General features: G+C 35.9%; 1 protein-coding gene across 9 annotated transcripts in view; it reads right to left on the bottom strand.

Annotated features, from left to right (window-relative positions):
- The window catches only part of LOC132140952 (potassium channel subfamily T member 1-like), a 104,142-nt gene that overhangs the window by 8,146 nt on the left and 79,305 nt on the right, over nucleotides 1-16,691 (bottom strand). For 6 of the 9 annotated variants that reach the window (XM_059550052.1, XM_059550055.1, XM_059550053.1 and 3 more), the window contains 14 exons: nucleotides 16,539-16,675; nucleotides 13,761-13,824; nucleotides 12,873-12,981; nucleotides 9,539-9,647; nucleotides 9,018-9,167; nucleotides 6,107-6,342; nucleotides 5,710-5,730; nucleotides 4,658-4,871; nucleotides 2,664-2,769; nucleotides 2,141-2,313; nucleotides 1,557-1,628; nucleotides 1,331-1,465; nucleotides 1,056-1,167; nucleotides 409-510 (listed from right to left, as the gene is read on the bottom strand). In XM_059550052.1, coding sequence (XP_059406035.1) covers nucleotides 409-510; nucleotides 1,056-1,167; nucleotides 1,331-1,465; nucleotides 1,557-1,628; nucleotides 2,141-2,313; nucleotides 2,664-2,769; nucleotides 4,658-4,871; nucleotides 5,710-5,730; nucleotides 6,107-6,342; nucleotides 9,018-9,167; nucleotides 9,539-9,647; nucleotides 12,873-12,981; nucleotides 13,761-13,824; nucleotides 16,539-16,675 — 1,740 coding nt within the window. The remainder of the gene's footprint in view (nucleotides 1-408; nucleotides 511-1,055; nucleotides 1,168-1,330; nucleotides 1,466-1,556; nucleotides 1,629-2,140; nucleotides 2,314-2,663; nucleotides 2,770-4,657; nucleotides 4,872-5,709; nucleotides 5,731-6,106; nucleotides 6,343-9,017; nucleotides 9,168-9,538; nucleotides 9,648-12,872; nucleotides 12,982-13,760; nucleotides 13,825-16,538; nucleotides 16,676-16,691) is intronic. The other 3 variants (XM_059550054.1, XM_059550056.1, XR_009433852.1) reach the window with 2 other exon arrangements.

The raw sequence follows: 16,691 nt of genomic DNA, 5'->3' as shown, positions 1-16,691 counted from the left end.
AAAACTGTAATTTCGTGATATATATCTATATAAAATGTAATTTATTCATGAGATGGCAAAGCTGAATGTTCAGCATCATTACCAGTCTTCAGTGCCACATGATCCTTCAGAAATCAATTTTAGTTTGCAGAATAACTGTTCTACTCTGGAAACTGAAATTTGATGAGTTATTAGATGAATAGGTCAAAAGAACAGCATTTATTTTAAATAGAAATCATGTTATTGTCATAATTGTCCTAGCTGAATAATAGCATTCAATAATTAAAAAAATAAAAACTTACTAACCTCCCAAATGTTTTGAACAGTAGTGTACTGAATATAATATATATCAGAGTGTCACAAGGTGGCGCCAAATGTTTCATATCTTGGTAGAGTATTAGCAGAAGGTGCATCTGATCTATTACTCACCTGGTAAAGGAGAGTATCCAGCATACTAATACTGAACACTCTGCCTGCAGCGAATGGGAGGCGGAACATGAATGCCAGATTGGAGCCCTTATCTCTCTCTATCTGGAGGAAAGGGAAAAAGATCAGAACAAAAGATTGATGGCTCTTTCCACCGCTGATGATTCAGAGATGTTGAGACCATCTGGCAATCACTCAGAAAGATTCAGAAAGAAAGTGATTTCATATCCTAGAAAGTCTGAAATGTAGTAGGCTAATGTTATGCCTGGTTAGAGTAGTTAAACTGTTTACTTGCTAGGAAGAATGATTATAAATTATTATTGGAGTCCAAAAGTCTGAAACGCAAAATCTAATTTAAACTTGAAAAAATAAAAACAATCAAACAAAGAAACAAACAACAAATTATTTAGATTATTTATTATTATTTCTGCCCTATTTCTAGATCATGTGATATAAGGTTTTACACAAACTAATTCCATGTCCATGGGGGTTGAATCATTCTCAAATTCATTCTTTTTTTATTCAACTTTACACACTGTTATCATCAATATAATTTACAATGACTGAAATAATCAATTCTAAAAATTCAAAACATCTCAGACTTTTGGACCTAGATAATAAGTGAAATGGTGAGGTTGTTAAGAAGACACCTTCTCAAGTTTGGAGAGAGCCAAGGAGTAGCAGTCTTTGGCACGAAACTGCATGAATCTCATATTAGAAGGATGGGTTAGCTCAGTGATTATGCTGAGACTAGGAAACAACCTACAATAGGACACAACAACAGGAAAACAAGGACGAAAATGAAGTTGTGCAGGAAAAACTCGGCCAAAGTAATTAGTACCCAATGCCATTTTCAGCTGATGTAGAGAAAGACATCAGCTTGAAGACGAATGCAACCAATTTGCTGTTAGTGGATACGATGTACCTAAACATGGTCTGCACGTTGACTATGGTTTTAGCATCTGCCATGTAGTCTTCCTCTGCACTCATCGTGCTCTCCTTATCCACCACCACCAGGTTATCAGCGTAGATGATGCCACACTGCAGCAGGTTATCTAAACTATGACAGAAACCAGCACAAATGGACCATTCAGACCGGACTAAAATCCATTTCGGGTTGTGTTTGTGCAGTGAAATGTTTAAAGACCTACTTGTCAATGGTACCAGCCATGTAGTACACCATAGGGAAACAGCAGATGGCTTCGAGAAAATGATTATCAGGCCTGGAAATGGAGGGGAAGAGCAGTTTGAAAATGCTAATCCACTCACAGCTGCAGTTTTAAAGTTCTTAAAAGGTTTGGCACTGGCAAACAACCTTATAAAAATGTATTCTCAGGCTAAAAGCTTGTGCAAAACACATAAGCAGGTAATTGCAAAAAGGATTTTGACACATCTCAGAGTTGCCATGGAAACTCTGAGGAAGATTCTAAAGTCGTGAATAAAGAATGGTACCCTATTTTGCACTATTTTGCATTACTGAAAGAAAGAGTACATGGAGCAAAATGAACAACACTTTCGAAAGAGTTTAGCATTAGAGAGCAGTATAATACATAAGGATTTCCATCTAATACATGACAGAGTGTGAACTGAGATTAGTTTTTAATGCAAATATGCCTGGAAGTATTTTTAAGTGGTAGAGTTGGGTTAAGCATTGCTTTCGACTGGCTTTCAAAGTCTAAAGTCATCACTATGAACAGTAACATGGGTTGAAACACTGATGAGGCAGTTCGCTCACGGATTATCCAGCAGCAGCACGATGGGATTCAGCTCCTTCCGGGGTCGGTAATAAGCACGCAGCGGCACTATGAAGTTGTACAGGCCATTTCCCGCTGTCTCAGCAGAAACGATAATCAACTTGTTTTTGAAACCATATGCCTTGGCATCTTCAAAGCTATTGTGCTGACAACCCTGCAATCAAAAACAAGTGTTTAATGGACTGAAATAAATGATGCAGATATCAGCTCTAAATGTTTGAAGGCATTATATGTAAATGCATGCACACACAAATGTTCTTAAATGCATCATACAATGTTGCAATAAATAAATAATGCATGTAATACACTTTTTTTTTTTATTAAATAATGAATAACAAATTCATTATTTAATTCAGACTGTTAAATCCCTCCATATACATATACTAGCATTACATAAGTCAGTTAAAACTTCACAATTTTCTCTTTCATCAAACTATGCCACAGCAATTGATTAAGCTGAATTGCTTTCAGTATTTAAGGGTGAATTAAGAGGTATACACTCACCTTGTCAAGTCGTAGGCAACAGAATGATGCCTTTTGTTGCAAAAGGTGACAAAGGGTTGGGGAGCTTCCAATGTAAGGGGAGTTTGGAGGATAGCCTTTAATGCACCTTGAAAAAGCATAAGGATATAAAAATGTAACAAGTATGAGTATTAATTACAATTAATGTTTCCATTTAATGCATATACAGCACATGGCTGACATCAATCAGTCTACAACGGCTTTATATATTTTTGAAAGCATTGGATGTAAATGATCAGTAGATGGCACTGTGAGAGCACTGAAGAATCAGCAGAGCAGGGATATTCACCAACTCATTCTGCTCACAACAGACTCAGTGCTGTTCTAGAAGAGATTTAGACTTTATCAATAGTGTGTGTGTGTGTGTGTGTGTGTGAGAGAGAGAGAGAGAGAGAGAGAGAGAGAGAGAGAGAGAGAGAGAGAACCGGTCCACGTCTCCTCCGGCTCTGACTGACATGCAAACGCTGTAATTATTCTGCAGCGTGACGGCTGAAAGGCTTATAGAAACTAATACGTTTAAGGCTCATCTGATCTTCCTAAAAGCTATAAAATGTAATTCAAAAATCACACTAGAGAGAGTGCACAGTTAAGAAATAACTAGAAGTCATAGAGGTAACATAAAAATGAAGTTTTATTCAGCAAGGATGCATTAAATTGATGTCAGTAGAAATGTCAGTAAAGACACTGATAACTTGATAAAATTTCTATTTAACTTAAATGCTGTTCTTTGTAATTTTACCTTCATCAAAGAATCCTGAAAAACATTATAACAGTTTCCACAACATTAAAAAGCACAACTGTTTTTAACACTGACAATAATAAATGTTTCTTAAGCAGCAAATAAGAATGATTTCTTTAGAATCATGTGACATTTTAGAGTGGAGTAATGATGCTGAAAATTCATATTTGCCATCATAGCAATAAATAAAATTTTATATAGTAATAATATTTCTTTCTTGGTGAGCAGAAGAGACTTTTGAACAGTAGTGTAAGTGTACAGGGTTTTCCTGATGCTGTACTTGAATATTTTATTCATCATTTTATTGTCTGCCAGTTAAAAATGGGTTTGCTTAGGATAGTAGTTGCACTAGGGATATAAAGATTCACTCAACTAATGATTTGATTCACGATTTTGATTTCACGTTTCGATTTTCTCACGATTTTGAGATTTGAAGACATTATACTGTAAATGAAAAAATGTAATTTTATTAGGCAGTTGCTGCAAATTTAAATATAACGAAACTAATTTGACATTTAAAAACAAAACCCAAATCAAACAAGTTACACAAATAAAGAAATCTCAAATACAAAACAAACTAAGTCTTTGTCTGGGCTCTTTACATTTAAAATTATGAGAGGCAACCACTGGATTTTAATCATGATCCAAACACAGATGCGGCATACATGCAACATGAGTAGTTTTTAATGTAAATTAGATTGTAGAATTTAGAAATTTGTCTGACTTTAGTTTTGTGAAACTATACTACATGAAACATCTGAACGAAACAGCAGACGAGCTGAACGAGACGCAGATTCACTCTCTGACAGCAGCTGGCACTCATGAACAGCAATGATACAGTGCTTCCTGGGTTATGCTGTAAACAAAGCAGAGCTGCTTATGAACAAATTATATTAATATGCATTGTTCAGAGGAAAGATAAAAAGAAAATTTCACATAAACTTTTCCAAAGGAAGCCAGTTCCCCTCAGAAATACATCCATATAAACTCCTACTCAAATTGTATCACGGTTTGTTTGGCATCTCAACTGATTTGAATCATAACATATTTGAATCGATTTTCAACCGGATTGTGGTTAATCATTACATCCCTAAGTAGCGCCGCTATCCACATGAGATTTGATTCAAGGCTCATGTCTTTCACATTTGCTGGCTCTTTAAAAAGTCAAAGACAAACGATTCTATCACGATTTTCCCGAGAAATCACACTGATTTTGTACTTTTAAAATGGTATTTACTCTAAGGCTGGTGCTCCTTCCTCATCCGATTGGTTGGTCTCATCTTCCGAGGGGTCACTGAGAAGATCACAAGGCAGGATTGCAGAGGAATCAGCGATCTCCAGCACAGGGGCAATGCTGGGTCTACGACTCCCAGCTCCGTTCTCTGTGGGCAGGGTCAGTTTAATGCTGTCAGCTGGGGGATCTGGGTTCTGCAGGTCAATGGCCACGGTTCCTGTAATGCAAAACAAATGAGCCATGAGCGTTGAGGTTTTTCCTATTTGAGCAAGCTTTGGAAAAGTGTGGTGTGAGGAAACTGATGTGTCCACCGATGAAATGATCTAAAAACTGTTGTCTGATCTGAAACGTCAATTGCTTTTGTGCTATTTACAGTGCAATGAAAGCAGCCAAAGAAATACTGAGTGATGAACATCAATTTTTGATGACTCAGAATTGAGGTCAATTCCAGTTCTTTTCCATCAGCACAATGAATAAAATGAAAAATCTTGTGTAAGTTACTAGGAAAATTTGCCTACGTATACAGTAGATGGTATAAATATTTAATTACATCACAATATTTCTTAAATGCACTGAAGTTGACCTCAACCCTGATTTATTACTTTTTATGAATGAATACTGATTTGCACATTTCAAATCAGTGCTTTGCAACCAAAATCTTTAAGCACCATGAGGTTTCATTTAAAAATGCTGAAGGGAAGAAAATGTTCTGAACGCAAATTCTGCTGTAATGCAGAAAATTGATCCTTTGCAAAATGTTAAAGGCTTTAAGAGCAGTCTTGAAAACATAATTAACTTATTCCTTATATATAAATAATTACAGTAGAGAGTAAGCCAGGGATATTTTACAAATGCAAAAGCAGTTTCCAAGCCCAATCAAGAAAAAAAAAATCATTTTCAATGTAAAAAGCTTGCAGGGCAAAAGCCTTGAGCTTTTGAGTTCCACAAAATAACAGGAATGAAGGGGGGGAGAACGGTTTCTGTAAATGTTCACATTTACACAGACATCCACTAATGATGTCTTATGTGTCTCTAAACCACATGCTCAGACTTACCATATGAAGTAGACTGATCAACTTCAACAAAGGAAAAACAATGAAAGAAAGTATATTTTATCATGAGCATGACTTCAAACTTCTTTAATTTGATAAATTCACCCTGACAATGTTGTTTCTGAATGTTACTCTCATACCACTAACTGACATGGCATCCATATGGAAACCAACCCTTAGGCTGCACTGATGTAAACAAATTAAAACTTGTGCTCCATTTGTTTAGGCTGTGTTATGTAACAATAACAACATCACTAATGTTTAAATCAGCCATTGTTTTCGTATTTCCGCTTGGTGCTGCTAGTGGCACAGAAATTACACAGTGCATCTTTCAAGAAACTCATTAGGCTCATTAAGATTTCACTTCATCAGGTAGATGAACTACTATCTGTTCCCTCACCCATGCTTGCGATGATGCTCTGCACCGGGAGACGAGAGGGGGCATCATACACGCCGGTGGCCGACAGCCCTTTGCTGTGCTTCTCCTCCTGTTTGAAGATGAAGGCAGAGTTCTCCTCTTTAGTGATGTTGATGTAGTAGCAGGTGTCTGTGGCAGACATGATGTGGCGTGGGCCGGGGTTCAGAAGTATGCTCTTATTCTCTTCTCTCTTTGTGCCGATAAGGCAGACGCCATACCTAAGGAACAGATGATTTTGGGGTGTTTAACTTGGTTTAATAGAGAAAGAAATTGCAGAGGGGTTGTGCCGAATAGACACTAGTTTGTTCCATCATATTTCTTTTGCGCGTTTTTACAGTGTTTCACATTATAACCAATCACACACAATTCTGTTTACTTTATGAATGGCCAATCAGAGCCATTCAGATGAGTCATCGCTAAAATACCAGAGTTTTGTTGTTCAGTGCAAGTGCACACAGACTGAAACCTGCTCTCTCACAAATTGCAAACAAAGTGCAGACATATGTATGATGTAACTATAAGAGATTCTTTGCTCATGTTCTGTAACTGCTGTTTGAATAACTGAGCTAGAATAAATAATCATGTTATATACAAATTCAATCATATTAAAAATATTTATAACATGACATCCCTAAGGTACTGGACAAGAAGATGTGTACTTAATAGATTACACTAACATTAGGGCTGCGTTTAGCATTACACTGGAATTGCTTCACTCTCTGGCAATGAAGCTAAAGTAAATAATTAAATTAATACTGTGTATCAGCGATCTCACAGGCTGACGATAGGACGATGTTGATGTGACTATGGAGCAAAATGCTGTTCTTTTTAAAACTTTCTATTCATCAAAGAATTCTGTTTTCAACATTGATAAGAAATTTTTCCTGAGCATTATGATTTGACAAGAAGGAACAAGTCACACTGAAGACTGGAGTAATGGCTGCTGAAAATTCAGCTTTGCATAACAGGAATAAATTACATTTCAAAATACATTAAATGTAACATTTTTAACATTTTTATCAAATAAATGTAGCTTTGGTCAGCATAAGAGACTTAAAAAACATTTAAAAAAATCTTACCCACCCCAAACTTTTAAACAGAAGAGTATACAGTCGTGGCCAAAAGTTTTGAGAACTACATAAATATTAGTTTTCAAAAAGTTTGCTGCTAAACTGCTTTTAGATCTTTGTTTCAGTTGTTTCTGTGATGTACTGAAATATAATTACAAGCACTTCATACGTTTCAAAGGCTTTTATCGACAATTACATGACATTTATGCAAAGAGTCAGTATTTGCAGTGTTGGCCCTTCTTTTTCAGGACCTCTGCAATTCGACTGGGCATTCTCTCAATCAACTTCTGGGCCAAATCCTGACTGATAGCAACCCATTCTTTCATAATCACTTCTTGGAGTTTGTCAGAATTAGTGGGTTTTTGTTTGTCCACCCGCCTCTTGAGGATTGACCACAAGTTCTCAATGGGATTAAGATCTGGGGAGTTTCCAGGCCATGGACCCAAAATTTCAACATTCTGGTCCCCGAGCCACTTAGTTATCACTTTTGCCTTATGGCACGGTGCTCCATCGTGCTGGAAAATGCATTGTTCTTCACCAAACTGTTGTTGGATTGTTGGAAGAAGTTGCTGTTGGAGGGTGTTTTGGTACCATTCTTCATTCATGGCTGTGTTTTTGGGCAGAATTGTGAGTGAGCCCACTCCCTTGGATGAGAAGCAACCCCACACATGAATGGTGTCAGGATGCTTTACTGTTGGCATGACACAGGACTGATGGTAGCGCTCACCTTTTCTTCTCCGGACAAGCCTTTTTCCAGATGCCCCAAACAATCAGAAAGGGGCTTCATCGGAGAATATGACTTTGCCCCAGTCCTCAGCAGTCTATTCACTATACTTTCTGCAGAAGATCAATCTGTCTCTGATGTTTTTTTTGGAGAGAAGTGGCTTCTTTGCTGCCCTTCTTGACACCAGGCCATCTTCCAAAAGTCTTCGCCTCACTGTGCGTGCAGATGCGCTCACACCTGCCTGCTGCCATTCCTGAGCAAGCTCTGCACTGGTGGCACTCCGATCCCGCAGCTGAATCCTCTTTAGGAGACCATCCTGGCGCTTGCTGGACTTTCTTGGACGCCCTGAAGCCTTCTTTACAAGAATTGAACCTCTTTCCTTGAAGTTCTTGATGATCCTATAAATTGTTGATTTAGGTGCAATCTTAGTAGCCACAATATCCTTGCCTGTGAAGCCATTTTTATGCAACGCAATGATGGCTGCACGCGTTTCTTTGCAGGTCACCATGGTTAACAATGGAAGAACAATGATTTCAAGCATCACCCTCCTTTTAACATGTCAAGTCTGCCATTCTAACCCAATCAGCCTGACATAATGATCTCCAGCCTTGTGTTTGTCAACATTCTCACCTGAGTTAACAAGACGATTACTGAAATGATCTCAGCAGGTCCTTTAATGACAGTTTTTTTGGGGATTAAGTTAATTTTCATGGCAAAGAAGGACTATGCAATTAATCTGATCACTCTTCATAACATTCTGGAGTATATGCAAATTGCTATTATAAAAACTTAAGGAGCAACTTTTCCAATTTACAATATTTATGTAATTCTCAAAACTTTTGGCCACGACTGTACAGGGAATGTGTTTTAAAGTTATCATTAAAACCATTGTAAAATTAAAACAGCTGTGTGCAGAGTGGCAACAGTATTACAGGAATAAATTTTTTTATAAAAAATCAAGAAAATGTACAAAATACCAGTATGCTCAGGCAGTTGACAGCTGTGGATTTTTTTTTAGGAGGGTTTATACATAACTCACTTCACATGCCTCCCAATAGTAAATTGTGCAGCTCAAAGTAAATGTTCCACAATCACTCACTTTTTATGTGCATGGAAGGAGGCATAAGTAAAACTCTTCCCATCATATTCGCCAAAGAACTTGCTGTCCATTAGACGAATGTGGTAAACTTCATTCCCAGAGCAACGGCCATATGTCCTCTGCCACTGTTCTGGAGACATCTGTCCCTCCCTGAAACCCCAAGCAGACAGGTCAAACAAAGCACAAAGATCACACTCCAAACCTTGTTTCAGCAAATGTGATATTACTGTTATTGTGAGAATATTTGAGAGGGTCTTTATATTAAAAAGATTCAGGTGTATGCATGGTCAGTCTTCCTCTGGGAAATGATCACAGGAAGTTTAATGCCATTGATCGGCTCTGTTCACAAATCTGCCCTGAGTAATTATTTGTGACACTTTTAATTGTTAGGGAACACAGAATTGGAAAGGTTAAGTGAGGTGCCATTATTCATTATTAAATCCTTCAATAAAATAAACAGCATTTGAGAAAACGCTTCTCTTTGATCAGTGTCAGGGAAAAAGGAAGACATCAGTACTCACTGTCCACGAGACGTGTGCACCAGGAGTGTGACCAGTGTAGAAGTGGCTGGACACACACAGTTGAGGGCCAGCATGGCATACTTGAACTCCTCCTCACACACCACATGATCTAACAAACAAAACATACCGACACATCATTTGTGTGAGAATTTATAACGTAATGTAATATAATCATGCACTGGTTGTTATGACTTTGGTCAAATATTCATTTCATACTTATCAAATCACCCTGGATCACAACAGTAATGAACAAATATTAAAAACTGATGTTCCGTTAAAAAGGAATGAATTTCAACGACATTAGATTTTCAATGAATTGAATTTCAACAGCCCTCAAATGATAAAGCACCATACACATACGAACTCCCTGCTGAATTCTATAAACACTTCTATGACATCAGTCATTCTTGTGAAATTTGGAGACAAAAAATGGTTTCACCACACAAGTGAACTGCCCTAATCTAAGTGTTTAAAAAAACTAACATAAATCCAACTTTACCACTCCAGATCACTAATCAACATAACGTCAACTTCATCAGAACAGCTTTAACTAGAGTGGATTCGGTCGTCTTATTCATTCAGCTCAAATTGGTTTCATTACATGCAGACACTTGTAACAAAAAAATGAAATGGAACAAAACTGATCAGATCTTAAAATACTGGGCATCATACACTAACTGAGGAGGATCACACACTACCAGACTTTAAAGTAAAAAAAATCACACAGAGTTTGCATCTTTTGCTTAAAGAGACGTGACAAATGAAAACAATGTGTGCTCTAAAATCCAAACATTTCTGACATCCTCCAACTGGATGGAATCAGAGTTAATTTTAGTTAACCTTGATATACAGTCATGGCCAAAAATATTGGCCCGATTGGTAAATATGATCAAAGAAGGCTGTGAAAATTAGTCTGCATTGCTAATCCTTTTGATCTTTTATTTTAAAAATTCACAAAAATGTATCCTTAAAATGGGGGGAAATATCATTATGAAATAAATGTTTTTTTCTAATACACATTGGCCACAATTAATGGAACCCTTTTATTCAATACTTTTTGAAACCTCCATTTGACAGTTTAACAAGTCTAAATTTTCTCCTATAATGCCTGATGAGGTTATAGAACACCTGACAAGAGATCAGAGACAATTCCTTCATCCAGAATCACTCCAGACTCTTTAGATTCCCAGCTCCATGTTGGTGCCTCTTCTCTTCAGTTCACTCCTCTCATTTTCTATAGGGTTCAGGTCAGAGGACTGGAATGGCTATAGCAGAAGCTTGGTTTTGAGCTCAGAGACCCATTTCTGTGTTGTTTTTGAGGTTTGTGTTTAGATTATTGTACGGTTGGAAGATAGAAACATGGCCCATTATAAGATTTCTAACAGAGTCAGTCACTTACTGATTTTTTATCTGTTGGTATTTGATTGAATCCATAATGACATGTATCTGAACAAGATGTCCAGGACCTCCAGCAGAAATATAGGCCCACAACATCAAAATACAGCAGTATATTTCATTGTACACATGGGGTACTTTTCATCTTTCTGTTCACCAAACCCATCTTGAGTGTTTGCTGCTATAAAGCTAATTTTTTAGTTTCATCTCACCATAGAAGCCAGTCCCATTTAAAGTTCCAGTCATGTCTGATAACTGAATATGCTTTAGTTTGTTTTTGGATGAGCTAGGAGAATCTTTCTTGAAACCCTTGGTGATGTAGGTGCTGTTTGACACTTTTTAAAAAGGTTTTCTGAACCTGAGACTCAACAATTATCTGCAGTTCTCCAGCTGTGTTCCTTGGAGATTCTTTAGCTCCTAAAACTCTCCTTCTCACTGCACATTAGGAAGATATAGACACACGTCCTCTTCCAGGCAGTTTCGTAACATTTTATGTTGATTGGAAATTCTTAATTGCCCTGAAGGTGGAAATGTGAATTTTCAGAGCTCTAGCTCTTTTCTTAAAGCCACTTCATTAATTTGTGAAGCTCAATTATCTTTTGCTGCACATCAGAAATATATTCTTTGGTTTTTCTCATTTTGATAGATGATTAAGGGAATTAGGTCTTTTGTTTTCCCTCCTCTTTAGATTTCTGTGAAACAGGAAGCCATGGCTGGATAATTTCATGAATATAATCATGCTGGAGTGCTCAAAATTTCAATTATGAATGGGAATATACTTCAGATATATTTTACTCATAAGAATTTCTAGGGGGTATTTGAGAAAAACCTTTATTTCATAATGATATTTCCCCCCACTTTAAATTCTTATTATCCAATGAAAGGATAATTTTTTGTGATTTTTTTTAAATAAAAGATCAAAATGATTAACAATGCAAATTCATTTTCACAGACTTCTTTGATCACATTTACCAAGGGTGCCGATATTTTTGGCCATGACTGTATTTACAGTATGGGTATGTGTAACCCTTCCACTTTAAATGCAATGCTATAATAATGCTTTTACAGAACCCAACACGATCATTTGATACCATATTAAACATTTAACAAATAACTCAAAGATCTTAATATCACAACCATTTTTCACAATAAAACCACACAATCACAATGTACTGTTTATCAAGGCTACTGCTGTAATACCATGGATTACTCTTATCTGAACATATGGATCAAGAATTCAATTCTGTGCTACACACAAAAATGAGAAACTAAACAAGAATCTTGCATTAAAATTTTTAATATGCCAGTGAGTTAAAGCGGTTTATTTTAAATGTCTTTTCTTCATTATTTACCTTTCTCAAGGTGTTTGAATTAAATGCTCTTAGAACACTGCACACGCAAAGTGCCATATTATTCTCTCTTAATTCTTCACTTCATCTGCTAAATGAACACATATAAACACACATGCAGTGACCCAAAAGAGTGGAGGCCATGCTAGACATAAAAAACTACTGCTCATAACTATGAAACATTTCAAAGAGGATGTATAACTTGGAAGACAGAGGGTGTAGAATGCAGATGTATGTATATTTATTATTTGTACAACTACAGGAAACACACACACACCATCTATAGTAGGCTACATAAAATAAGCTATCAGCTGCTAACAGATAGCTTTAAGAAGATTTAATATTTCACACTTTTAATTTTGTATTTTATGTTTGTAAATCAAAAGCCATTTAAAATGTTCGATTTTTGTTGACTTTCTTTTGTATTAAAAGTAATGGACTATAAAAATTACATAAACATTGGTCAAAAGACCAAAAATCATGACTTTGTAAATAAACACGACCTAATTAAAATTTTGAATATGGACAGATGAATATTTTCTGATTGCATATAAAATGAGTCAACCTGAAGAAGGAAAAAAATAACTAACCTGCAAATTTGACATGGAATTTGTTCTCAGGTTTGAGAATCTGGACATATAGAGGACAGTTTGGAGCAAAGTCCTTCACAGCCCATGCTCGCAGAATGGTTTGATGATCCTGTAAGAGCAGGCATCATTCTTACAATATGATATGCACACTTCATTTTGCCATTAAATACAGTTTAAGTGAGAATATCACTCACTGTATTTGTAAAGTGAATCACAGGTTCATATTCACTCTGAAATACATGCAATAAGTGTCAATAATAACTTTTAGAGCTGCAACTAACAACCACTTTGACAATTAGATTATCTGTTGATAATTTATTTGATTAACTGGTTAAACAAAACCATCTGAAATAGTTAGGCCTACAATATAAAGTGAAAAAACTTCACAGTCATCATAGTTTAAATGATGAAAACAAAATAATCAAATTATGAATAATATTACAATATCCGTTTCAAATTTCCCACTAGCTTTTACTGTTTTACTGTACGTACAAGTTACTGTTCATTTAAAAATATAATTGCTTGCATTCCATACTAGAGTTTATATTATGTTTAATTTGTTAATAAAGTAAATTTGTAAAAAATAATTAAAAAAAAATTATTTTGCACTTGCACTTCATTTGATTTATTTTAAAAAGTTTCTCTGCTTGGGAAAACGTGTGTTGTATATTCATCCGCTGCAGCTCACATTTAAAAAATGTGCTTTTTAACATAAATTAACAACTACTTTACTGATAAAAATTCTCTATACAGAGCTCCAAGTCCCGACTAATCGATAATGAGATAGGATTTATGATAATTCTCCTTCTCAGTTATTTACAGAGTTGTTTTTGCAGCCCTAATACCTTTTACTTTTGGCAAGGAACTATATTATGAGGCTATATTTACAGCTGCGGTGCGGTCCACTTCATTTCTGCTGCTGAGAATGAAGCATGCCTCGGCATCGTCCATCCTGCAGGACACAGAACATCGTTACACAGCAGTGTCACTCAGATGTAAAGTGAATTCCTCCTGAAGGCCTGCACATGTGTGTATGCATTAATTCGCTGAAAATGCTTCTCACAGTCAGTACTGACGGGCAATTTCACGGTATGCTAGCCTCACTTCCAGCAAAACACTATAGATTTAGATGCTTCTTCTCATTGTAAAAGCCATTAATATTTAGATGGTTTTCACACTCTTACTGCTTTCTAGATATGTTCCACGTTCTTGTTAAACTCTGTCAAGAGGATCTGTGACATGATGTCAGTTACCACAGTAAATCATTTTGACTCTTCCCTCAGTTTGTAGAAACAATTAAAAATTTAGTCTAATGCTTATACAATGGAAGCCTTTGGTGTAAGACACTACAATAAGATAAATGTCACAAAATACACACTGCATCTTCAAAAAACAAAACAAACAAAAACCATCCACAAGACACTGGTAAACCCAACAACACAAACACTATCTATACTTTCTGTGACTGTAAACAGACATGACCACTTACATTTGCAAATCCACATTATGGAATAACGGTCTCTAAATCTAACGGTCTCTAAAGTCATTAAAATCGCAAAAGCACACATTCACATAGAGTGCAAATATAACAGCTTATTTTTGCATTAAATTACAGATAAAAAATGACCTGCGTTGTACAGTATTGTGAGTGTACTTAAATATGTTTTTGTGCAGTTTTATGTGTAAACTGCAGCATTTGTGAGAACATACTGAGAGATACTGTTAAAAATTTCAATAATTTCTCTGGAGATGCAGGGAAATTGTATAATACATTTTTTCTTACTAGCTGATGTAGTTACAGCGTCTAGCAGCAGGGACAAGCTAAATTGTACTAACTAGCTAAACAACAGTTAAAATATGAGTTGCAGTGCACAATTCTGCACAAATGCCTGGTCGCATAGATTTCCAAAGAAAGAAAAATCAACATCATGTCACAGATGCTTTCGATAGAGCCTGTTTTACACCCAAAACATTCTCTAAATCTAAAAGTGTGAGATATAACTACTGGCAAAAATAAGGTAACATTATTTTAAGGACCAATTCTCAGTATTAACTAATTGCATTTTAACATGCATATTACTAGCATATTGGCTGCCTATAAACCACATATTAATGCCTTATTCTGCAAGACCATATTTCTTAATCCTACATTATACCTAAACTTAACAACTACCTTACTACCGGTAACTATTGTTAAGCAGCAAATTAAGAGTTTGTTTACAGAAAACTCTTAACAGTGAATATATGTGTTCCCTATTCTAAAGTGTTACCAAAAGGAAAGTGCTCACAACATGCATAATTCATCCAGTAATATGCAGCAGCAATGAACACATTTAAATAATTAGAAAATTACTTTTTTTCCACAAAGATACTTTTAACAAAATAAAGTTTAAATTCAAGCTTTCCCATCCAAATACACAGATTACATGTCTGGCCAGGAAATTCATGCTCTAGAATATGAAGTGGGCATATTGAGAAACATTCACTGCATTTATAATGAAGGAATATAGTAGGATTTTAAGTGCAGTTACACTGCAGGAAGAAGCAGATATATATTTTCCTTAAATTTGCTGCTTTAATAAGGAACAGATGGTTTTAAGAATGGTGTCAGGTTTGGAGTGGATCTTGCAGGTTGACTCTTCAAATTTCCTCTCAGACAAATTTAGTTTTTTTTTCTTTTTTTTTGGGAGCCTGTCCAAAGCTTCCATTTGGAAACAGTTCATAAGTAAGCCTATACAAGTTTAAATTATAGAAATGCCACACTGATGTACTTGTACATCACTGTGAAAAAGTGACTTATGACTGAAGTTTACTAACAGCTCTTTCACTCTCAGACTATAAAAGCCAGAAACACACATTGTCTTTCACAGAGAATAATGAGATTATGCTAATTTATTGATGTCTACACTTCATAGACATTGAAGTCACCTTACCCAATATAAAACAGTTCAGTTATAAAGAACTGCACTCCATATCTTCTGTCCTTAAATGTTTTTTGGTGAATGTACTGTAACTCTTAACCCACTGTTGAATGCACAAGAGCTCTCGCTGACAGGCTACATGGAAAATGGAATCTCTACATGACCATATTAATCTCATTCCGAGGTCAATTCTCAAATGTTCTCAGTAATCTAGAGATAGTATAAATGTATTTAAAAAGGACTTGATTGAATCACTTAATGTAACATAAGTTTGCTGATCTATTGGACTGATGTCTGTATCAGTATAATGGCTCTCTCATAGACTCAAACACGAAGTCAGAACCTCAATTCAAACTGCAAGCTGACTCTGATTCAATGAAAATCTAACTGTAGGTCCATTTTTGAAGGTGAATTCAGTGGCAGGCAAGTGAGAAAGCATAACCAAAAGAAAAAAAAATCTTTAGCTAGTGGTTTACATATAAGTAAAACCCAGTTGTTTATTTGTGTGAAATAAGAAATTGTTTGACATTCATATTCTCAATAATAACAATAATAGTGCAACTTCATATTCAAAGATACAAAAATTTTTTTTGCATTTAAATCCAATTGGTTTAAAAATGTCAATGGACATCACACGTCTATAAAGGTTTATCCAAAATTGTATTTGATTCATTTCTTACTTGAATCATGCTCAAAATGCATGTGCATATAAAAAAGGGACAAGAACCACAATTGTAAAACTTACTTGGCTCTCATCAGGTCTTGATCCTTCAATGCAGAGCCTTGGAGGTAGATGACCCGCTGAGACCACAACGGGATCTGCAGTATACGCCGCACCTGGATGTCCATCTCAGAGGGACAGAGTATCACCACATAATAATCCTACAAGACATTAGAT

This window comes from Carassius carassius, chromosome 5 (genome assembly GCF_963082965.1).
Source record: "Carassius carassius chromosome 5, fCarCar2.1, whole genome shotgun sequence".
Lineage (NCBI taxonomy): Eukaryota > Metazoa > Chordata > Actinopteri > Cypriniformes > Cyprinidae > Carassius > Carassius carassius.
Note: the sequence above shows the minus strand (reverse complement) of the source record. Positions and strands in the feature narration are given on the sequence as shown.